Source organism: Ascaphus truei, chromosome 3, assembly GCF_040206685.1.
Source record: "Ascaphus truei isolate aAscTru1 chromosome 3, aAscTru1.hap1, whole genome shotgun sequence".
NCBI classification, from domain to species: Eukaryota; Metazoa; Chordata; class Amphibia; order Anura; family Ascaphidae; genus Ascaphus; species Ascaphus truei.
This window is the reverse complement of record NC_134485.1, coordinates 90,605,506-90,622,822: the sequence shown is the minus strand read 5'-3', so window position 1 is coordinate 90,622,822 and position 17,317 is coordinate 90,605,506. Positions and strand designations below refer to the sequence as shown.

The following is a 17,317-nucleotide window of genomic DNA, read 5'->3' as shown; positions in this document are numbered from 1 at the left end:
TTGTGCCTTATTGATCTCATCCAACACATCGAAGTTGTTAGCAGAAATTATGCATTTGGCCGGAAGAATAGGTTCTGGAATTTCTCTAGCTTCAGTCTCAGAGGCGAACTGACGAGAAAGGGCGTCCGCTTTAACATTTTTAGTCCCAGGAATATAAGAGATGGTGTAGTTGAAGCGGGAGAAAAAGAGTGACCAGCGAGCTTGGCGGGAGCCCAGGTGACGAGCCCCCTCAATATATAACAAATTTTTGTGGTCAGTGAGGATAGCAATTGGTTCTTTGGAACCCTCCAAAAGATGTCTCCATTCCTGGAGAGCCAACTTGATGGCCAAAAGTTCACGATTACCGACATCATAATTTCTTTCTGCTGTAGAGAATTTCCATGAAAAAAAACCACAATGGTGGAGTTTCTCCTGGGGGGAAGTCCTCTGGGAAAGAACTGCGCCTGCTCCTTAGTTTGAGGCGTCAACCTCCAAAGTAAAGGGGAGGGAGGTATCTGGATGACGAAGGATGGGGGCAGAAACGAAAGCCTTCTTGAGAATCTCAAAGGCTGAAATGGCCTCAGGTGACCAGGATGAAACGTCGGCGCCCTTTTTGGTCAAGGCGGTGATGGGAAGAGCAATAGAAGAATTTTTTTTTATAAACTTCCTGTAGTAATTGGCAAAGCCAAGAAAACGTTGCACAGCCCTGAGCGAATTAGGGAGTGGCCAGTCGAGGACCGCCTTCAGCTTCTCTGGGTCCATGGAAAAACCCTGACTGGAGATGATGTAGCCTAGAAAAGCTGTGGACGCCTGGTGAAACAGACACTTCTCCATCTTGGCGTACAAACGATTAGAACGAAGCCTGGAGAGCACAAGTTTGGTATGTTGAATGTGTTACTCCAGATTTTTAGAAAAAATAAGAATGTCGTCTAGATAGACAATGACAAAAGTTCCCAATACATCACGGAAGATGTCGTTCATAAATTCCTGAAACACAGCCGGGGCGTTACACAGCCCAAAAGGCATAACAAGATATTCATAATGTCCAGAACGTGTGTTAAACACTGTTTTCCACTCATCTCCTCGTATGCGAATGAGATTATAGGCACCCCTTAAGTCAAGTTTTGAGAAAATTGAGGCCCCTTGAAGACGGTCGAACAGTTCAGAGATGAGCGGAAGGGGGTACCGGTTTTTCACCGTGATCTTATTGAGTCCGCGGAAGTCAATGCATGGCCTCAGTGATCCATCCTTCTTCTTCACAAAGAAGAAGCCAGCCCCGGCATTAGAGGTAGAGTTGCGGATGAATCCTTTTTCCAGATTTTCCTGAATATAAGTAGTCATGGCCTCGGTCTCCGGGATGGAGAGTGGATAAGACTTAGACTTCGGCAGGACAGTCCCCGGAATGAGGTCGATAGGGCAATCGTACGGACGGTGAGGGGGGAGGACCTCTGCCTTTACCTTGATGAAAACGTCCAATTACTCGTGGTAAGCAGCAGGCAGGGGCGACCAATCGGCAGGTACAGAGTCCTGACCAGCAAGCACAACCACGGGGGGCTCCGTAGGAACAACCTCTGCGGACGAGGGCCACTGGATGGGTAAGGTACCAGTCCAGTCAATGCGCGGATTGTGGAGTTGAATCCAAGGCAATCCTAAAATAATTTGTACGGAAGGGGATTGGAAAACGTCAAAGACAAATACCTCCTTGTGACCATCAGCCAGGGTCAAGGTAAGAGGAACCGACTCCCAAATGATGAAAGCTGGTTGGAGTGGTCGTCTGTCGATGGCCTCAAGGCCAACAGGGCTCTTCCTTCTGACCATGGGAATCAGATTATCCACTGCGAACTGCTGGTCCAGGAAATTACCGCCCGATCCGGAATCGATGACCGCTTCAACCTTTACGAGAAGGTTGGGACCCTCCAACGTGGCTGGTAGCATAAACTTCTTTGGGGGAGCTTCAGGAGGAGAGGGGTTAGGCTAGACAGTACCCAGTAGAAGGCCCTCTACCTTTACTGGGTGTGCCCGTTTCCCGGCTTCAAGGGACAATTCTGGAGATGATGTTCCGAGGAAGCACAGTAGAAACACAGCCGTTTCTGGCGTCGCCGCGCTCTCTCGGTTCCCTGGAGTTGTTGACTGCCAACCTGCATAGGTTCCGGTGCCTCCAGGGCCAGGAGAGGAGTAGTGGGCGACCTGTGAGAAAGAACAGAGGGAGAAGAACGGTACAGTGTCTCTCGTGTCGTCGCTCCTGCGTACGCTGATCCATGCGTACGCTCAGGGCGATTAGTTCCTCCAGAGACGTAGGCCGAGCATGAGTAGCCAGATCGTCCTTCAGTGTATCAGAGAGTCCGTGCCAATATGCAGCGGCGAGGGCCTCATCATTCCATTGAACTTCGGCCGCCAGCGTATGGAACATGATGGCGTATTTGGCAGCAGATCTTCGGCCCTGAGAAATGTGAAAGAGGGAGAAGGCAGCTGTCTTGCGCCGTGCGGGGGTATAAAACACAAGTTGAAATTCACGTCTGAATAAAAGGTAATCTTGCATTATTTTGCATTTACGCTCCCATAGGGGAGATGCCCAGGCAAGAGCGTCCCCGGTCAGCAGAGCATATATGTAAGCAATTTTAGCACGACCAGTAGGAAACAGGGAGGGAGACATTTCAAACTGCATTTCACATTGGTTTAAAAAACCGCGGCAGCTGAGGGGGTTACCATCATAACGATTCGGAGAGGGAATCTGTGGAGCAGGGCTGGCGTAGGTTGTCGCCATTGTTGGCGCAGAAGCCGTGGAACCTTCCTGACGGGACAAGGTGGTCAATTGTTGGGAGACAGTGGACAGCTGATCGCTAACAAAGTGTAAGGCCTCTAGGGTAATACTTGTACCCACCTCAGGGGGGTCTGCATTTGTTGGGCTCTGCATAATGTCACGCCTGTATGCCTGCAGACCAAGCTAGACCCCAGTACTGAGGTGGGAATGGTATGATTTGCGGAGTAGGGCAGAATTTATTTTTTATTTTTATTGCTTGGATTGAGGCTGGAAGTCTCCGGAGCTGATACCAGTTCAGGAGACCCCTGGCTTCCATCCAATGTAATAAAAATACATTTTGTCACGCCTGTGTGCCCGCAGACCAAGCTAGGCCCCAGTACTGAGGTGGAAACGGTATGATACCACACACCCACAGCAGAGGGAGCGAGCCCGGTGTGTGGTATAGCGTTGCTGGGCCTGTAGGAAGATTTGTTAGAGTATACTTGCAATGCTTGGGGATGTCCGTAAGAATAGTCGTGTCCGTGTGCCAATGTTCAGGAGTCCAGAGGTTAGAATCGTCAGAGTATAAGCCAGGTCCTAGGAAGCCAGAGGTAAGCAAAGTAGTATGCGTAGCAGGGTATAAGGGATACCAGAGAGCAGAGTAGTCCAGGACAAGCAGGGGTCAAAGCCAGGAAAATCCAAGATAACACAGGAGCAAGAAACAACAGGAACACAGAGGGAGCACAGCATAGGTCAGGTACACACAGGGAAACAGGAACTATGCAGAGCGAGGAAGAAGAGGACAGACAGGGATTATAAAGGAAGGTGCACCAATGACAGAGAGGGGAGGAGTAGAGAGAGAAGTGGGTCTATTTTGATCTGGTTTAAAACTGATTGGCCGGCGAAGCCGGCCAATTCAGTTGAACAGCAATTCTACTTGTTGCCAAGTAGAACAAAGAAAAAACAGTCAAACAAATATTCAAAAGAAGACCAACAAGTGCACTGTTGAAGTGCACTTAAAGCAGAAGGGTTAACTCTGTAACAGAACTCTGTGTACAGAAGAGTGAACCCTGGTCCCAGGGTGAATGCTCCAGACTCACACAACAGTCTTTGTATAAAAGTATTGTCTCTTTATTTGTCAGGTCAGCGACTCCAAATGTAGTGGCAACCAGCAGCCACAACAACAACAGCAATGTCCCGCGGATCACTCCACTCTCCGCCCTTTACAAGTCTCTCCTCCTCTCCTTCCCTCCAAGTGTCTCCTCCGACAGGATGGTCTGGGCTGGGGCGTCAATACCCCACTGCCCACCTCAGAGGTTATCCCCTGGGTGGGGAATGGATTCTCCCCATCACCCCAGACATGGGGTGAGGGGCATTGGTCCACCGGGTCTATGGTTCTATCAGCTCTGCTCAAAGTGGCTGAGTCTCTCCTCTCCTCTCTCTCTGCTCCTGTACGAACTGCACAGGTGAGACCGCACTGTCTCCTCCAACTCCTCGGACAGAACAGACAGTCACTTACTGGAGCTGGCTCCTAAATAGAGAGAGGATAGGCATAGCCTGTGCTGTTTACAGGGGGCTACAATGGTATGAGAGCTTCCTGATTCCTCAGGATTCGGAGGGCCTACACTTCTAAAGGTAAGATAAATATTGGATGTATGTACTTTTATTTTTCCAGGTTTTTTGATTGATTTTTTTTTTAATGTTTTTCATTGTCCGTTGACTGCTAATGTATTCATCTGTGCCTGTTTATGGTACAGATGAATACAGTGGGAGACAATGTTTTTTTGGCAAATGCATTTCTTCTATTGACTGTTTTATTTTCTATGTCTTGATTGTTTAGATTAAATTGATTTGAATTGTGATGGCTTGTTTTTTTTCTTTTAACAGATTGGTTAGCGGTTTTAGTTAATGATATATTTTGGTGGCTACTGGTTTTAATTAATGTTTTGCCTAGTGGTTTAATGAATTAATTGTTGTGTTGGTTACTTCTTTTAGGAATTAAATGTATTTTTTGGCTAGTAGTATGATTTATGCAATCGATTGCATAGTGGTATTAATTATTTTATGCCTAGTGGTTTTATTTATTTAATTGATTGGCTAGTGGTTATATTTCTTTAATTGATTGGCTAGTGGTTTTATTTAGTTAAATGCGTGGTTGGCTAGTGCATTTAATTTTTGTTTCTGGGTGTTTAGGTATCTGTTTTAGTATTGTGTATTTTTGACATTCATGCTTTTGTATTAATGTGACCATTGACTGCTATAGTAGCTTATCATGCTCATATTATATGGGTATGATGTACTACTATGCCATTCAATGGGTACAGGTTGGGTATAGTGGTCCGGGGTGGATGGTTAGGCCTCACGGGTGGGTAGTGGGGCAGGGTGGGTTAACTCCTTAATTACCATAGCGGTTATTAACCTCTAAGGTGATTAAGGGTTAGGGGCCATTAGATTGTATTTTTTTATGTATTGTTGCTGGCATCAGAGTACATGGGCCTGCAGTATGCTGACGAGGATGCCCTTCATGTTGGCAGGGGTAAGTAGAACAGTTTTTATTTACTTTATTTATGCTGACTGGCTAATGTTGTGTTTAATAATGGGCAAATAATCTATTATCCATATCTGGACATTACTGTACTGTATGTGTTTGGTGGGGGGTGGGAGGTGTATTAATTGAAATGTAGGCCATGTTTTTGCTTTTTTAAATACAGGAATGGTACTGCAGGCCACGGGTCCACCCATGGATGACCATGGGAACCACCCGAGGACCCCAAGATGCCCACGGGGACCACCTGAGGACCCATTTACATCTGCAGGGACCACCCAGAAACCCCTGTGGGGCCCCCGGACACCCACAGGGACCACCTTAGGGCCCACAGACACCCGTGGGAAACACCCGAGAGCCCACAGACACCTGTGGGGAGGACCCGGGGATCCCCAGATACCCATGGGACCCACCCGTGAACCCCAATGTGGCCCACAGACACCTGTGGGGACCACCTGGAGGCCCACAGAGCCTAGCAGGGACCACCCAAGGGCCCCCTGACACCCGTGGGAACCTCCCGGGTGAACTCTGGGCCCTGCGAACACCTGCGTGACGTGACTGGGACATTTCAATACATGGGAGATATCGGCACCACATAAAAGGGCCTGCATCTCGGGAAGCAGAATCTCCCCGGACCTGAAATCAACGCGGTTCTGCTCCGAGACCCCTTGCTCATCTACACTTGTAATACAATTTAATTAAAATATTTTTATTTCGGGCGAGATTTGCGCAGAATCAACTCGCCGGGTGAGCCCTTTTCGAAGGGCAGATCATCTCAGCGCCGGCTACTCGCTATTTGTTCAAATGTTTTATCTGTATTCTGATTTATTACTTCTTTATGAAAAAAAAACCCACCTCATTGTGATATGTTTGCTCTGGTAATCACAGTTAGCTCTCTGCTTATATCGTTAGGCATGGAAACATTATGTGCATGAGGCTCTTGCCTAATAGATTTTACTGAATTAAGAACATCTACTGTATATTAGTTTTAGCTCCCCTTCTATTAGTTAACTTTCTTCTGATTGACATGCCGTAACACAAACTTTTTATATTTTAACTTACCTATTTTTCCATAGAATCGAAATCCTTAGATCTGAAAAAGACGAAGCTATATAAAACATTAAGAAGTATACTACTTAAATGGGATATTTGCTCTGAAATACTGATTAAAAGTGTACTGCATCAACGTATTGCAGATTTTAATACAGTTTGGGGGAGGGGGCGAGGATGTGAACTGGTATTGTGTTTTTTTAATTGATATTTAATTTAATAAATATAGTCTTGCCATTAACATATTAATTAGCACGTATTACTGCATTCGCAGCAATTTTTTTTAACATCAATTTGAAAACAACGTACTGTAGGGCACATTTTGTTCAAAGAAATAGTTTATTTTTTAAATGCTGATCTTTAACTAAATACATTTTTTGTTTTCATAATTTCAGGCAAATCCATTTGGAAAGCATTTTTTTTCACTCCAAACTTTCACCCTGAAGGATCAGATGGCTGCTTTGATTCACATGTCTGCTTCTGTTTTGGAAAGTATGTCACTCATCATGACCCCCCATTACTCTTTGATCTCTCTAATGACCCAGAAGAAAATCATCCTCTCACACCGCAGACTGAACCTAACTTTTATGAAATTCTTAAAGTCATCCAGCAAGCAACAGACAAGCATACAAAAACCCATCAAGCAGTCCATAATCAGTTTGCATGGAGCAACATCATATGTAAACCCTGGCTTCAGGCTTGCTGTTCATCTTGGTTTGATTTTTGTTACTGTGACAATGATAAAGAATTGGGAATGGACTGAACCAGCACACATTTGTGAAGCCTATCTTAAATATTGACTTTCATGTCCTATGAGAATATAAGTTCAACCATTATCCCTTTCTTCTGCTTAGAAGTCTGATTCACATGTATTGTAGGTGGCAGTTTGATTTCCAAACCTAACCTGGGGCTGTATCTAACTCATTTTATCACTTTGCTCTGTTTCTATTCTTAGTAAGCCCTACCACATACATCAGTTTTACAGGACTGCATGCCTCATTCATGTATTTATCCTGCAGCATATTAACTTATTTTGTGTTACCATCCTTCTGTCAAGGAAATGATTCACTTTGGAACAATACAACCTGGGAAAAATATCAGCATTCTGTAAATGTGATGTGATGTCTGATAGCAAAATATGACTTGCTCTATGCTTCACTAAACATATACACATTTATTTTTTGCAGTTCTTTTACTACATATCAAATAGAAACTAAAACTGTAACCTTGTAATTATAATCTCTAAATTCCATAACAATATAACCAATAATAAAAAGTGTAAGAGAAAAGCTGAAGTTAAATAATAGTTTTGACTGTAACTCTGCCCCAAAGTCACAGTAGTTGATTACTTCTAAAACATGAGCACTTTTATCATTTTAAAAGCAAGTGGCTTTTTCAGTCCGTTTGCTTACCAAAATACATCCAATCCCAACTCCCTTTCCACGGCCCCTTCTGTGCTGCCACTTTCACCTCCGTGATCAATGAGGCATAACACCAATGCAGTGGACAATAAAAGACAAAAATTAGTATACAAAGTATTTTTATGTAACAAAAATTCATATCAAATACTGGAAAAGGGGTAGTTAAAACAAACAGTGATATTCATAAAGGTGTATATCATACGTACATCAAAAAAATACAAAGAAATGTACCAACGATTCAGTCCCAATCTGGACAGTCAACCCTGAAGATAGACCACATTGGGACCGAAAACATTGCTCCATTGTTTGTATTCTTTCACGTATAATACACATAGTTACATAGTAGATGAGGTTGAATAATACATACTGTATGTCCATCAAGTTCAACCTACTGAATGCTAAATTAAGACGACAGATACTTTATCCTAAATTCACCCCCCCCCCCCCGGAGAAACATGAAACAATGATGTCTCATAAGGGAAAAAAGAAAATCCTTCCTAACTTCACATAATGGCAATCAGATTTCTCCCTGGATCAACATCTTTTCCCATGTTTAAACCTTTTTGGACATCAATTTTATGTCTGAACTACCCTTTCTTTCAGTATCTATATACACCTCGAACAGGGAGTTGTTTTTCTTGCAAGACACTTTAGTAACGTTTTTCTTACAATGGGCTTCAGAAATTACTTTGTAACATAAATATATTTTTACGATACGCTGAAGGTTTTTTGTCATTTTACCCACTTTTACCCACCACAACGTTTTTAATGTCAGGTTATATACTGTACCCATGTACCAGCTTCACATTGCATTGCCAGCAACCAACTTCACACTGATGCGACCAAATAGGTAGAAATAGCTGTCTGTGAGTAGGTTTACTGGTTATGCATTTCTTTAAACCAAGCTGTGTAATACTGCAGGCATAAGCTTATAGAGGCCCATGTTAAAATGGCAAAGAAGTAAAGAGAGAGAGAGACAGTGTACTCATTTGAATGTCATTACCCAGAACCATGGCTGCAGTGGAAGCACTGTGTGCTAAGCAATAATGGGAAAAGACAGAGTTGCAGACCTGTCTGAGACATGCAAATGCAACACAAGTGGTACTTTCATTTCCTGTAACATAAATATCACACATACAGTAGAGGCAACGTTTATTCTAACATTTGCCGTAAACTAGCCGGGTTACATTCTGGGTATGTGCTGGGTATGTGCTGGGTATGTTCTGGGCTAGTTTGAGGCACGTTTAAGGCATTTCTGCATTGACTAACGACCCATAGGATTAACACAGCAGGGATCCCTGGCATTCCAATTCAGTTTGAATGGGACTGCCAGGGACCCCCGCTGTTAATCTGATAGGCCATTAATCAATGCAGAAATGCTGGGGCTAGTTTAAGGAAAGTTTAAGGCATGTATTCAGAATGTACCTGGGTGTTTCCTGTTTTTTTTGGGGAATTGCCACTGGTTTTTGTTCGAATAAGAGTTGCCTCTACTGTACTGTGTAAGTAAGAAAAATGCATGTGTAGAGTTGCGTTTGTCTTTTCTATGGTGCAGTATGGAATATCAGGCCCTCCTTCTCTCCATGAAAGTATGAGATATTACCCCACTGTTACAGCATTGTTTCCCTTCACCTCCAATGGGAAACCAAGTGTCTCTGCTCCTATGCAGTCTCGATGTCACAAGATGCAATGTTGTCACAGTGAGTAGGCTGACGATACTGCATGCTAAGTGGGTCTCCCATTCACAATCAGAGCCCTTACATAGCCCCTACCAATTCATTACTAAACATATGTACCTCCAACAATCAGTACACAATTAAAAATCACATATATACAGAATTAGCGCTGATCCTGTATTCAGTACCCATAGATTCGCTCAATGTATCATACAAAAAATATACATGTATAATAATAGTTTTTCTTGTATAGAGCTGCCAGTGTACACTGTACTGTAATAAGTGATATAGAGAAGCGCAAAACTAAAACAAAATAAGCTTCTCTGTGCAGCTTTAAATAAACGATATCTAGAATATCGTCTAAAAGTGTTAGTGAAAAAATATAAAGCGCAATAGAGTGCTGGCACACAATTAACTTTTACTAAGATTAACCCAGTGAAAGTGGTGTGAAACTGATTAAGTGAACAAATCACTCACATATGTCTGCATAAAGATGGTCTGATCACGCGAGACTCTCTCTTGAAAAACAAAGAGGAGTACATAGCATAATACAGTTTAAATGTAAAAATGATTAGATTCAAGGGGGATGGACACACTCACATTCTCCCGAAAAGTAAATCACGACGAGTGCTTTAAGGGCACACTCTCGCCACTCTGGGACGGTCACCATTGAACAACATGGATCGCAGTATCCTGGCGGCAAACAGGGACTTACACCGTGACTCTTTCGGTTCCAGAGGCCGTCCCAGAGTGGCGAGAGTGTGCCCTTAAAGCACTCATTGTGATTTACTTTTCGGTGTCCATCCCCCTTGAATCTAATCATTTATACACTGTACTGTGCATAGAATTTTGCAGACAATTAATCCATGCCCTGTAGAACTTTAAGATACATTATTATCTAGGTCTGAACTATATATCCAGTATTGTTATTTGGGGAGAAAACTATCTCCACCCCTAACTGACATAGGCCTGGATACATCAAGCTGAGGTAAGCAAAAAAAATAGGTAAGATCACACCCCAAAAAGCGTTATTTTTTTATAGGGCAATACATCTATATAGCACAGCTAAAAATGGCCCATTTTTATTGGATCCATTAAAAATAGGCGTAATACAGCATGTTTTGGTATTATCAGCTATGCATCTATCGGAATGTGATTTTATGACCTATGTAGATAGATTTTTGGGGTTCAAAATTCCGCTTCACTGAAGTTTCCATTAAGGGGTTCATTTTGCATGTTCTGTGAAACTGCTGAACAGGGCTTCACACAATGCAAAAGAAACAACTTTGTTTGGTACAAGTGGGAGTACACCGGAGTAAGATAAGTCCGGTACACGGACAGCAGATAAACCACCTTCAATTAGGTAATAATTCTCTAGAACAGGGCATCACTGGCCAATAATGCCCTGGCTGGAAGAGATGAAGGCCCGAGCGAAGCCGAAGGACTTTAACCCAGCCAGGGCATTATTGTCCAGTAATGCCCTGTTCTGAGGGGATTATTACTATTATAGGCTTAATGTAGGCTTTGTTTTAATTTTCCATAAAAAAGATACACTTTTGTAGTCATTGATTTTTATCAGCACGATTGTCTACATTCTTATGCTTTTATTGCAAGTTTATTAAAATGAAATTGTACATATACACAGCCCCCTCTACACACATATACACACACACACACACGCACACTCTGCAGACACCTCTCTGTACACACAAACACCCCCCCTCTATATACACACACTGTGCAGCCCCCTCCTCTACACCCACAACAAACACTGCAGCTCTCCTCCACCCTCTACACTCACAACACAACTGCAGCCCCCCTCTACACCCACAAACACAGAAACACACTGCAGCCCCTGTAAACCCACACAACTGCACACACCCACACACAAAAACACACTCTGCAGCCCTCCTCCACTCTCTACACCCACTGACACACAGGCACACACACACACACACACACACACACACACACACACACACACACACACACACACACACACACACACACACACACACACACACACACACACACACTGCAGCCCCCATCTAGACCCATAAAACACACTGCAGACACACCAACAAAACAGACTGCTGCCCCCTCTACATCCACAAAACACACACCAGCAGCCCCCCTCTACACCCACTGCAGCCCCCTGTAAACCCACACACTGCATACACACAAACACACACACACAAAACTCTGCACCTCTCCTCCACCCACAAAACACACTGCAGCCCCCTCTGTACCCACAAAACACACTGCAGAGACACACACAAACCAACAAAACAGACTGCCACCTCTACATCCGCAAAAAACACACCAGCAGCCCCCTCCCTACACCCACTGCAGCCCCCCTGTAAACCCACACACTGCAGACACACACCTACAACACACTCTCCATCCCTCCTTCCCCCATAAAACACACACTTAAGACACACACACTGCAGGCCCCCCTCTACACCCACAAAACAGAAACACAGCAGACACACACCAATAAAACACACTCTGCTGCCCTATCTATACCCACAAAACACACCAACAGAAGACACACACACACACACACAAATAAAACACTCTGCTGGCCCCCTTTACACCCACAAAACACAAAACAGACCCGCAGACCTTTCTCCTCACTCTCTTGTGTGGAGCGCTCTTCAGGCAGGGTGGGGGAGGAGTCAGTGCCTTGCTTCTGCCTCCTGTCCAATCACATCCCTTGTCTAAGAGCTGATCTCCCTCTTTGTGAATGAGAACTGAAAGCTGATTGGCTGAAAAACTTGGCAAGGTGCCAAAAATTCTGGGCCATTACTGATTGAATAATGCCAGGAATTTTAACCAATCAGACAGCGGGGATTTCAATAATGCCCGGAATTTAACACTTTAGCCATTAATAATGAATATATGCTTTGTGCTTTGTTATAACCTAGGGGGAGCATGTAGGAAAAACAACAAGAAACAGCAATCTAAGTGCAGACGGAAAACTTTGTGTGAGTCAATTCACAGGATATCTTGGCTCGTGAGTGCAGCCTACTCACAGGATGGAAGTGGTATATGGGAAACAACTGGTAACTTGAATATGTGCTATCTCCTATATCCAGGCGTTGATACACTCAAACTCAGGTAATCGATGCGATGATGCGACTGCCAGTCAAGATGGTTTCCCTCCCATGCTCCAGAGTGAAAGTGGTGAAACGCGTAGAGTAGTACTGCCCAGAGGAAGAGAGGATTGGTGCCGAGTGACTGCCCATCACAGAAGCCCTACTGGAAGTGACGTGACGCTCTTGATACCGCAATGGAGTTGAGCTACTAACGCTGCATTGAGTGATCAGGAGCAGTCAGCTGTATGCAGGAGAGCTGATAGAACACAGAACGGAGTCGGCGAGGTGAGCCACGGCAGTGTCCAATCCATACTTCATTCACTATTAAGTGATATATGCTGTTTTAATAATATTTTATTGTAAGTGCGCATTTTTAGAATCTACATAAAAGATTAACCTTTATATCATTGATCTGCACTATGGATATCTTCTTTTGTCTTTGCATTTCACCATCGCATCGATTACCTGAGTTGGAGTGTATCAACGCCTGGATATAGGAGATAGCACATATTCAAGTTACCAGTTGTTGCCCATATACCACTTCCATCCTGTGAGTATGCTGCACTCACGAGCCAAAATATCCTGTGAATTGACTCACACAATGTTTTCCGTCTGCACTTAGATTGCTGTTTCTTGTTGTTTTTTCTACATGCTCCCCCTGGGTTGTGAGAAAATGTATCTACCTTCTGGGGACCAGTGAAGACAGTCCCTGCTAGAGGGTTTGAGCAGGGAGTTGCAACATATAATAATTTATCACGCCAATTGACAATTATTTTAGTCACTTAAATTATATTCACGTATGATATTGTATTGTTATTTTATCTCTTAATAGTTAGTGATCACTTTCAGTGTTTAGAGCCTTGATTTGCACCATCACTCTGTCACATGTGTGCTTTGTTATAACAGATGTTTCTTTATAAAACAAGAAATATAGGTTAATTTGTAGCTTAGGAAAAAAAATGATATCATGCCTTGCTTGAGGAATATTACATCAGAACAGGAGAGAATCATCTAAGCAAAAAAACTGCTCTCCCTCTGTAATATGGCAACATCTTGCTTGTTACTAACTGAAGTTTGTGATTGAAAAATGCCTCAAGAATAAATTTTGGAACTTAAACAAATTCTGTGTTGGAATCTGTATTTTCACATAACATGAATCTTATGGTATTTTCAGTTCTTACAAACCAGCATTGACTGATGATGAACATTTATATATTTTCAATGGCGAGCCAAAGCAGCATCTGTGATGCACATAATTCACAATGGAGTGAATGGAGGTGGGCCCTTTTGCCTCAGCCAGTTAGTTTTGTGGCACTCCAACCCAGCCCTTAGACACTGGGTTGACCTTGAATCATCTTTGATGCACCCAGTGGTGCTCAATCAACTACGTTGGTTGCCTTCAGGTATTCAAACCAAAAATAATCTACTACTGCCATCAGTTTCCCATTCCCTAAAACTATGGGACTCACTGAGATTCCAACAATCCTTGACATATCAGAACTCCTTAATGTCCCCATTTTTTGATAATCCAAGGTTCAAGCCAGGGTTAACTAAGAAACGTTTCATAAATTGGATAGACGTGGGGGTTGAGGCTAAAAGTTTTGGGCCCAGATTTAAAGCCTAAACCGTTTGAAATTTTCCAAAAGAAAAAAAAATTACCTAATAGTGAACTTTTTCACTATCTGCAACTTAAAGCATTCTATAATAAGTTGGGCCTCATTGGACCCCTTTCTCAATTTTAATCCTTGTGCCTGAGGTATGCTAGTACCCCAGGTTTTATTTCACATCTCTACGGCTTAATTGTTAATTCAACACCCACTTCCCATAAAAAGCTAACATATATGACACAGAAGGGAACATAGTCTGGGTGAAGAGCTGGAGGGGGAGGATTGGGATAACATTTTAGTAGCCGTCGCTAAGTGTTCAATAGCCACCACCATCGTGGAGAACACGTATAAAGTCATGATGAGGTGGTACTTGACCCCACTTAGACTCTCTAAATTCATTATAGGTTACCCTTCTGTGTGTCCAAAGGGTTGCGGGGGTCAGGCCTCATTTGTCCACATGTGGTGGACATGCCCAGTGGTGTCCTCCCTGTGCAGAAAGGTTAGGGCCTGAATTCAAAGAATCCTTAATTTAGACATAACTATGGACCCATGGCTCTTTTTTGCTGAATAGGCCCATTCAGAACCTGCCCAGACACGAGAACAAACTCATTACCCATATCTCCACTGCTGCTATATGTGAATTGGTGGCAGTTTGGAAGCAGTACGGAGTCACCTCCTTCTCCAAAATTAGAAATAAGGCGTGGTTCATATGCCACATGGAAAAGTTGACGAGCCTTATCAATGACACCTGTTGAGAGTTTCTTAGGGTATGGCAGCCTTGGATTTCCTCTACTGACATCCCGAGTATTAACACTCGCACTATCATGCTATAAGTAACCAATTGAGTTTCTACATTGGGTTCTCAGACTTCTGGGGTAAGGGATTTACCAAAAGGGTCCTGAGGAAATCGGTTCTGAGCCGATCCGCCAACCAAGTTAATACATCTTGACCCATTGGATGAGATATAGGCTTTGTAACCTCACTGCTGAATTTGTTGCCAATATTTTATGATGATGTGTTCTGATTGAACTATAACCCCCCTCCCTCTCCAAATTTTCATTTCTGTACTCCTTCCAGTTTTTATTTTTCTCCCCCTCCCTCTTAAAATTATAATACAAAATTGAGTTTAATAAAAAAAGAAAAAACAGGTCTGAAAGGAAAGAATATACTGATTAAATAAGTGCAATCTATGACCCCGTATTATGTTACTAAGCGTCCCTTTTAGAATATGGAAGGGTTTGAAAGTTGGGTGAGACGGTTTGAAATTAATTATGAATTTGCATGTCAAGCACTAATTTTACGGCTTCTATCATATATAGCCAACAAAATGTAAGAGGTGACTCAGCCCCTCGAGGTAAGATCAAATACCTATAGAACACAGGGGCAGAGATTACGGATGGAAGTTAAGGCAGCAACAGGTGTACCCCTGCTGGGACACAGCCCTTGACACTTTCCAAATCTCCCCACATGATGATTTAGAAGCTACTGTTACTAGTTGGGAAAATGCTTGCAGATGAATTATGGGAAAGGAACAACTTAAACTGTCTGAGGAGGATAACAAACAATGTATCATTGAATTCCTGCAGAAAGTGCTGGGATTTGATGAAGCTACAAGGGTTATGGCCGCAGGAGCACCTGATGTATCAGCAGCTGGCAACATTCTAGTGACTACAGGAGTAGATTAAAAGAGAGGTGCAGTTGCACTACAACAGTTGATTTCCTATGGGGAACCGGTTCAATAGAATTCACGTGACCAGGACCATAGGGGCAGGGGATGTTGAAGAGGAAGCCTTCGTGACCGGTGAGATTCTAAGAATTCCTCTCAGAGCGCCTTTTACCTGTTATTTTTGCACAAAGCCCGGTCATATGAAAAGGGATTGTAGACAAAGGATGCAGGAGATACAATAAGGGGATGATCCTAAGGATAACATTCACTCCACACCCAGTAAAGGGCATGAGAAGGGTGTTATTCTCAGCAGAATAGAGGGCTATTCCCTACAGCTTCACCACGCTCTCCTCAATTCAAAAATCCTTTGCTCCAGCTAAACAAGCTTAAGCAGCCATGGTGGGCGGTGATGGTACACGAGTCCAACTTTAGAAACATCAGCATAGAGGTGTGTTCCTTCTGCCACTAGTTTGTTACTATAATCTCTTTAGCAGATGAAGGAAGGCCTTACCTTCACATAGTGATAGAGGGGTATAGGGAAACCATACTACTGGATAGTGGAGCATCTTGCTCAACAACAGGACTTTCAATAAAGTCCCGGTCTTGGACAAAACAACAATATTGTTCAGTTTTAATAGTCTACAAACAATTGCTAGTTTATGCCCCACTGTTGAAATGTTGTTACTAGAAATAAAAATTACTGTTCCCCTGTTGAGGGCCCCAATACTTTGTACTCTTCTAGGTGCAGATATGATAAGTGGGGATGGATTATAGATATTCACAATTAAGCTGTATGGGGTACAGGGATGCATAGGAAAAAGGTCCTAGCAATTCAAAGACCTGGTTGGGTTCCTGTGGATGCCTTCACGGAAGAATGGGAGTGGGTGTTGGGGCCTTTGTAAGGGGCATTTCATCTCCCCTGGTTGGTGTTGCCTGGGGCTTTGTAGCATTTTGTTATTGGGTGTGTAACAGGGTCTTATCCCTGTTAAACAGGCTTGCCTCTAATCCAGCAGTGTGCTGGTTGATTGCTGGTGCAATCAACCCACCTGCTAATCACAGCTCTGTGAAATAGTCTGTTCTGAGACAGGAAGAGAAGGATTCCTTAGTCTCACCATTGGGGGGAAGGGGGGGGCTGAACCAAGGAAGGACAGACAGATTTCCTGAGCTGACATTTGGAGCTGACACAGGAAAGCAGAGAAGCCTGCACACAGAGTCTTGAACAGAAAGGCTTTGCATAGATCAAGACACCCAGAGACCTATATTCTTGGACACAGGGGACCCAGGAACCTACCAGAGACTTACATGAAGGGCCACCTGCTTTAAGGTATCTCTTGAGACTTTAGGGAATACGGTGGTAATGGGATTATCCCTCCAGCCTTGGAGAAAGGACTGGGGAAGTAAATTAGCCTTTACACAGGGATAAGCGTTTGTTATTTTGTGTTTTTGTATATTTTGCCTGCATTAAGGAACAGGCTTAATAAAGCCAAGATATAATTTCACCCCAATCGGTCTCCATTATATGTACCTTTGAACACGTC

At 43.4% G+C, this 17,317-nt stretch overlaps 1 protein-coding gene across 1 annotated transcript in view; it reads left to right on the top strand.

Moving 5' to 3' along the window:
• STS (steroid sulfatase) overlaps window positions 1-12,380 on the top strand; it is a 372,501-nt gene extending 360,121 nt beyond the window's left edge. The window contains exon 9 of the mRNA XM_075594564.1: window positions 6,710-12,380. Within this exon, the coding sequence (XP_075450679.1) occupies window positions 6,710-7,077 (368 nt within the window). The 3' untranslated portion in view covers window positions 7,078-12,380. The remainder of the gene's footprint in view (window positions 1-6,709) is intronic.
• Window positions 12,381-17,317: the final 4,937 nt, after the last annotated feature.